General features: G+C 45.8%; 1 protein-coding gene across 1 annotated transcript in view; it reads right to left on the minus strand.

The window, feature by feature from the left end:
• The window catches only part of AOX1 (aldehyde oxidase 1), a 67825-nt gene extending 63753 nt beyond the window's left edge, over window positions 1-4072 (minus strand). Inside the window, exon 1 of the mRNA XM_054722964.1 lies at window positions 3838-4072. Within this exon, the coding sequence (XP_054578939.1) occupies window positions 3838-3882 (45 nt within the window). The 5' untranslated portion in view covers window positions 3883-4072. The remainder of the gene's footprint in view (window positions 1-3837) is intronic.
• Window positions 4073-7983: the final 3911 nt, after the last annotated feature.

Genomic DNA, 7983 nt, shown 5'->3' on the forward strand with positions numbered 1-7983 from the left:
TCCACACACCTCTCACAGAATGTTTAACCTGCATCACAATTACTTGTGAGGTATAAGTCCTTCTTGATCCCTGAGAGAAACCACCTTCTGCTATTCTTCTTTGTGCCAAACACTGAGCTAGGTGCTGGTGATATATCATAGGGACACGATAAATGCTAATTAATTTAAATGAGTCGCTTGAACATGATATATACAATTTGCTAGGAGAACACAGCATGCATTCTCCCTTTCTTCCTTCCTGCTGCCTGGAATAGGGATGAAATGGCTAGAACTCCAGCAGCCCTTTTAGGCCATGAGGCAACACCTTAAGAGCAGCAGAGGAAAAAGAAAGAAGGAACCTGGGTCCCAGATAACACTAAAGCTTCTGGAGCAGTTCCACAGTGTCTATCCCCAGATATCATTTCTTTAAAAATAAAAAAATAAGAAGAACTTACCTTGTTGGAACCACTGTTAATTTGGAATTTGTTGCCATTTGTAGCTGAAACTAATCCTAATTAATACATATGATGGCAAATGCACAGAAGCCCAATTTGAATGGAGAGACAGGATGTGGGGAGCCCAGAGAGCAAAGAATAGTGTTTGAGGCTGGAGACACATTGTATTTTTTGGAAGGAGTTAATGGAAGCAGCAGGCCTTGTTTGTTCTGGATGTCTCAAGAGATTAGAGTTTGGCTCAAAGTCTGCTGGTTAAACAGGTTTCTTTTTCTTGATTTGGTGGATGGCATATTTGGAGGAGGGGAGTGGGAGGAAGGATCCAGTGAACACCATGTCCTGGAGGGTCTTGGCGTGAAACAGGGAGGTCAGGACCAAGATGGTGACTAGGGGTGGGGAGGGAGTGAGGCACAGTTATCCTCACTGACGGGGTCAGAGTCATTGCACATTCCCGTCTCAGGACGGCCTTGGGTGTTGCAAGAACAGAGTGTGTCCCTCTTTTTCTCCACCAGCCCTCTGGGAGATTTCAAGTTCACGTTGCATAAGGATGAGAAACCACGTTCCTCTGGGCCGGGCTGAGGGGACTTGCCAGGTCCAAGACAGAGGCAGAAAGAAGAAAGAGAAGGGAGATTAGGGGGAGGGAGAAAGGAGGTGAAAGAATGGAATACGAAAGGGAGAGGGGCACATGTGAAAGGACCAGGCGGACAGGTAGAAGGGGGAGAACGAGGTATGTATGGAGGGACACTGTTTGCAGAGAAGAACAATAACCCACAGCAGCATTAGGGCAGGGGTTCGAGGGGACAGCCAGGGAGGACACTTCTGCCTGAGCTTCAGGTTGCTATAAAGTTCATTTTACTTTGTGGTTCTTCCTGCCATAGCCACCTCCAACCCCTCCGATTTTCTTTGAATTATCACAGCCATCGCAGCAGCCCCAAAATGTCCTCTCCCAGCCCCGTAAACCGAAAGCCCAGGACAGCTCTGTCCAGATTCTTATCTTGACATCAAGCCCGTACATTTTGTTGAGCAAATCATGCTCAGCTACCTTTTGGCCCCCTTGGTACGTCTGGGCAGGTTCCGGCTCTATGCATGAGACAAACGATTTTCCATCCAGGTCTTAGAAATCATTATGGAATGCTTACTGTGCGCCAAGTACCTTGCTAACCACTCTCCATGGAATTTAATCTTCATCCCAATTCCAAGCAAGAATGTATTGCTATTAGGTTCGTTTTGCAGAGAAGAAAACTGAGACTCGGAGATATTTAACAGCTTTTCAAGGCGCCAGAGCCGCTGAGTGGCAGAGCAGAGAGGGCAGGAGTCAAACCCATGACCAGCTAGTTTCAAAGCCCACACCTGTGATCGCTACACCTCACTGCCACGTAGAGGGACGTGCTTTGGTTCCAGAGTTGTATTAGAGACTGGCATCTGGGGCATGATCCACTCAGGGGCTCCTGCCCCTTAAACTCCATGTTAACTGGGACGCCTGCTCTGGGGGCCCCTGGTAGAGCAAGGCAGTCCTCAGACATCTCTCTGCAACTAAATCTCTGACCAGTGGTCCATGGTCTCAGACCCTGCTCAGCCACACCTTTTGGAATCTTGGGGGGGATTTCTCATAAACCACAGACCACAGGCCAATCACATCACTGAGAGTCTCCTAATCGGCTTCTACGCTTCCTTTCAAGGGCAAGTTTGTTTTTGTTTTTTAAATATTTTTTTTATTGATGTCAGGAAGGGAGAGGGAGAGAGAGATAGAAACACCAATGATAAGCGAGAATCATCAGCTGCCTCCTGCACGCCCCCTACTGGGGATCAAGCAAACCCAGGCATGTGCCCTTGACCAGAATCAAACCCCGGGCCCTTCCGTCCGAAGGCCGATGCTCTACCCACTGAGCCAAACCAGCTAGGGCGAACCCTTATTTGTTTAATATGCCATTCAGTTATGCCAAAGAAGAAAAAGTGACATAATGCTTCCCCCCATTGCCACGTGTTACTCTGCAGATTGGGAACAACAAGCTCGGCTTACCCAGTGGGAAGCCAGACAGCAGGGGCAGAGGCCGGCTTTATGGGAGCTGCAACCCGTGCCGTTTGCGCGTGGGGAGCAGTCCCCTTTAAGGAAAGTAACACAGAACCACAGAGGCTCAGGGCCCTGGTGCCGGACCTCCCCCAGCTTCCTGGGGAGACCCTCGCACCAGCGGGGGAAGCGCTGTGGCTTCTGTGACCAGGAGCAGGGGTGGCAGGTGGCTCCGAAGGCGCTGGCACGTGGGAATGCAAGTAGCACGGCTTTGGTGGTCAGCTCTTCAGGAAGCCCCTTACCTTCCTGCCTCAGTTTCCCCCTTGCAAAATGATGCCAACATGCTGGGATAACATTCAGAGTGACAGGCCATGGCATGCGTGCCGGAGCTTGGGGGTGGGGGGGGGGGAAGTTTTGTGAAGGGTGCCCTGGGGCTTCGACACCGCCTGGAACCGCCCCGGGGTTCTGCAGGTTCAAACCCATGACCAGCTAGTTTCAAATGCCGCCACAGATGCCAGATGAGCTGATGTATATTTACAATCACATTGAAGTATTTATCATTGTTACCTCATTGAGTACTTTCTTAAAAAATCATGAATAACTGTTGAATTCTGTCAAGTGGCTTTTGGCCTTGATGGAGATTGTATCAGTCGGGGTCCATCCAAGGGAAGAAACCGCAATCGTTTTATAAATTGTTAACCCAATGCTAGAGAACTGACAAGAGGGGAAGAGGCCGAAGGGACCAGTAGAACATCGAGGAACGAGAGGAACGGGTGGGATTGGAACGGAAAGGCTTGGAGGCAGAGTTGGGGACTCGGAAGGTGTGCCCTGGCCGGCAAATGGCACAGGGCAGACGCCACACCAGCTGAGAACCCTCTGAAGACCAAGCCCCAGAGCCCAGCAGGGACTCAGCTCTGCCAGGAACAGTCTGTGACTTAGAATTTCCTTATCTGTGGAAGGACGGAGTGGTCTGAGCTAGTTCACCTCCTGGCCCTGTCCCAACTCCGAATTGCTCCTGCTCATCCACCTCTCCCCCTCCCCCCAACTCCCCAGCTAGCTCAGCCCTGAGAGACGTTCTCGGTCTATTGAGAGACATTTTCCCGAGGGGTTGGGGGAGGGAGAGTTGGGGGCGCTGACCTTGATGAGTAAGAAGAGCGACTTCTCTCCCTGTTTACGGGGTGAGGTGGGTGGTCATGGCCTGTGCGTCCCCACGCACTCGGGCGTTCCCTGCCCCCGGGGCGGCGGTGGGGCGCTGGGGCAAATCCGCTGGCCACCCGCAGGCTGGGGCTCGCCGGGGCTCCCCTGCGGGCAGGAGCGGGTGCCCTGAGCCCGGGGCGCCCGGCAGGAGGCCTCCCTGCGGTTCGAGGGCCCGGCGCCCGGTCCCGCGGGCGCGCTCACCTTGCGGCCGTTCACGTAGAAGAGCAGCGCGGCCGCCCCGTCCATGGCGGAGGCCGGGTCTGAGGCTCCGAGGGGGGTCGCCGGCACCTGGGACCCTGCGACGCCGACCGGGACAGCGAGCCGGGGCAGCTGCAGCGGGAAGTCCGGCACAGAGTCCCGATCAGGATCCCGAAGTTCTGCGAGCGCCTTCCAGATAAACTCCCCGAGATGAGATGCCGGCGCTCACTGAGCGGGCTCCCTGGCCTGGACTTGGCGGAGCCCGTCCCTCCTCGGCGCCCCTCCTGCTCCCTCCTGCTCCCTCCCGCAGGTCCTCCCGGGGGAGGGCGGTCTGCCAGCTACCACCCCCCCCCCCCCCTCCCCGCCCCGCCGGGAACAGCAGGTTTTCTCCGGACTTCCCCTCCAGTTAATAAACAATCCCATTTGTCCCAGCCCTACAGGAGAGTTACTGAAGGACAACCAATGGTTTTGCAACTTTATCTCCGTTTTATAAATCAGTATCCAAGTTCATTTTCAAAATCAAGAGCTACCTTAATATGGAGACCAACTTTTTAAAAGTTTCATCACTATTCATGGTTTATCTAGTTACTAGTAAATAACCACAAAGTTCATCTAGTAAATATCAAGAGGTGCAAAACATCTTGGAAAACTTTTTTAAAAACGTGGGAAGTGCTGAAAAGCATAAAAATAAACATCACCCATCGGCCTGCCTACAACTTAGCATTTACCGGTTAACTTGGTGGGTCTCTCTACGTTTTTGAAATCTGTGCTAGAACACCTGTTAAAGATTCAAATCAAGCAGCACTGGGCATTTTCCAGGCTAGGTTTTACTATTCCACCCTGGAAGCTGGAGGAGGGAGAAATTTCCAACCTCCATGGCTTCCTATTCCTGCCTCAGTAGCAACGGGGGGCTCCAGTTCGCAGCTTTCTCACCTTCTCCCCCAGACTGGCTATAGCCCTCCAGGGAGACAGCACCGGCCAGGGCACACCTTCCAGCGTCCCGGAACTCTGCCTCCAAGCCTTTCCGTTCCAATCCCACCCGTTCCTCTCGTTCCTTGATATTCTACCGGTCCCTTCTGCCTCTTCAGCTCTTGTCAGTTCTCTAGCATTGGGTTAACAATTTATAAAACGATTGTAGTTTCTTCCCTTGGATGGGTGTTTGAGGGATTTAATACAATCTCCATCAAGGCCAAAAGTCACTTGACAAAATTCAACAATTATTCATGATTTTTTAAAAAGCACTCAATAAAGTAACAATGATAAATACTTCAATGTGATTGTAAATATACATCAGCTCAAAACCTGGCATTTTATTCAATGGGGTAAAACCAGAGGCATTCCCATGAAAATCAGGAACAACGGACATGAAAACCACTATTCCTACTATTTAATATTTACTCAAGGAAACAGCTACCCAATCAGACAAGAGAATGCAAAGAGCAGCATAAGAATTGAGGGGACCTGTCAGAATGGCTATCATCAACAAATCAACAAACGACAAGTGTTGGCGAGGATGCGGAGAAAAAGGAACCCTCGTGCACTGCTGGTGGGAATGCAGACTGGTGCAGCCACTGTGGAGAACAGTATGGAGTTTCCTCAAAAACTGAAAATGGAACTCCCATTTGACCCAGTAATCCCACTCCTAGGAATATATCCTAAGAAACTAGAAACACCAATCAGAAAAGATATATGCACCATGTTCATAGCAGCACAATTTACAATAGCTAAGATTTGGAAACAGCCTAGGTGCCCGTCAGCAGATGACTGGGTCAGAAAAATATGGTATGTCTACACAATGGAATACTATGCTGTCATAAAAAAGAAGGAATTCTTACCATTTGCAGCAACCTGGATGGAATTGGGGAACATTATGCTAAGTGAAATAAGACAGTCAATGAAAGAAAAATACCACATGATCTCACTCATTTGTGAATAATAAAGAACATTATAAACTGATGAACAAAAAGATAGATACAGAGGCAGTAAAGCATCAAACAGACTGTCAAATTACAGGGGGAAAGTTAGGGAGAGGTGGGGGAGATATGAGATCAACTGGTGGACTTATATGCATGCATATAAGAATAACCAACGGATGCAAAACATTGGGGGATGAGGGCATGTATAGGAGTGGGGTGGGGTGGGCAATGGTAAGATATGTACACATATAATACCTTAATAAAAAAAAAATATATATATATATATATATAAAGAATTGAGGGGAAAGAAGAGGAAAAGCTAACTTGGGTTTCAGGAGACATGTCTGGAGAATACTACAGATTATACATAATAATTAACATACAGAAATCAACAGTTTTCATCTATGAAAACAATAATCAGTTAGAAGAGAGAATCAAAGAGAAGGTCCCATATATATTAGCAAGAAAAAAGGTAAAATACCTAGGCATAAATCTACCTTCAAATGTATAAAACCTCTATGAGGGAAACTTTGAAATTCCCCTAAAGTCTCTATAATTTAAAGAGATGGTAGTGGGGCACAGAAAGACAGACTAGACAGAAAACTGAGAAATAAATGTAAGTGCACATGGGAATATAACATTTAAAAAGGTGGCATTTCAAATCAGTAGTGGAGAACATGGACTTTTTAATTAATGGGAAGTCAGTTGGAAAAAAATAAAAACTGCATTTATAACGCAGACCATACCATTATACTTCATACCATACAACAAAATACATGTGAATCAGGAATGTAAATGTAAAAACAAAATGAAACCATAGGGAAATGTGTTTATAATCTGGGAACAAGAAAATTGTTCCTTACTGTGACCAAATTCCACCGGCAACAAAATAAAGGTTGATAAATCTGACTAAATAAGATGGAAAATAATTTGCATAGGAAGAGAAAAGAAGACAAACTCACAGAAAGAGGAAAAATAAAAATGAGGAATAGGATGATATTGCACATAGAAAACCCTAAAGACTCCATTAAAAAAAAACTACTAGACGTAATAAATGAATTCAGCAATGAAGCAGGATACAAAATTTACACCCAGAAATCTATGGCCTTTTTATACACCAATAATGAACTCACAGAAAGAGAAACTAAAAAAAATAATCCCATTTACCACTGCAACAAAAAAATTTAAGATACCTAGGAATAAACTTAACTAAGGAGGTAAATGACCTGTACTCAGAAAACTACAGGATGTTGAAAAAAGAGACAGAGGAAGACATAAACAAATGGAAGAATATACCATGTTCAAGGATTGGTAGAATCAACATCATTAAAATGTCCATACTACTCAAAGCAATCTATAGATTCAATGCAATCCCCATTAAAATACCAATGGTATATTTCACAGACTTAGAACAAACTCTCCAAAAATTCATATGGAATAAAAAAAAAACCCTGAATAGGCGCAACAATCCTGAGAAAGAAGAACAAAGTAGGGGGATCTCAATACCAGATATCAAGTTATACTACAAAGCCACTGTTCTCAAAACTGCCTGCTACTGGCACAAGAACAGACATACAGACCAATGGAACAGAACAGAGAACCCAGAAATCAACCCAAGCCACTATGCCCAATTAACATTTGACAAAGGAGGCATGAACATACAATGAAGTCAAGACAGTCTCTTCAATAAATGGTGTTGGGAAAACTGGACAGATACATGAAAAAAAAAAATGAAACTAGACCACCAACTTATACCATACACAAAAATAAACTCAAAATAGATAAAAGACTTAAACATAAGACGGGAAACCATAAAAATCTTAGAAGACTCCATAGGCAGCAAAATATCAGATATACATATGTCGTAGCAATAAGTTTACTGATACAGCTCATAGGACAATGGAAACTAAGGAGAAAATAAACAAATGGGACTACATTAAAATAAGAAGCTTCTACACAGCAAAAGAAACTATCAACAAAACAAGAAAGCCCACAGCATGGGAGAACATATTTGCCAATGTTATATCTGATAAGGGTTTAATCTCCAACATTTATAGGGAATTCATATATCTTAACACATTGCGGATGGTTCACAAGAATTCTTGCTTCATATTACACAGTGTTTTACAAAGTATCACACTTTAAAAAGATATTAGCTTGTAAGAACATGCAATAAATAACTTCAAAATGCAATGGGTATTTAATTTTAAAGCGTGCCTTTAACATTTATGTA

This window comes from Eptesicus fuscus, chromosome 11 (assembly GCF_027574615.1).
Source record: "Eptesicus fuscus isolate TK198812 chromosome 11, DD_ASM_mEF_20220401, whole genome shotgun sequence".
Lineage (NCBI taxonomy): Eukaryota > Metazoa > Chordata > Mammalia > Chiroptera > Vespertilionidae > Eptesicus > Eptesicus fuscus.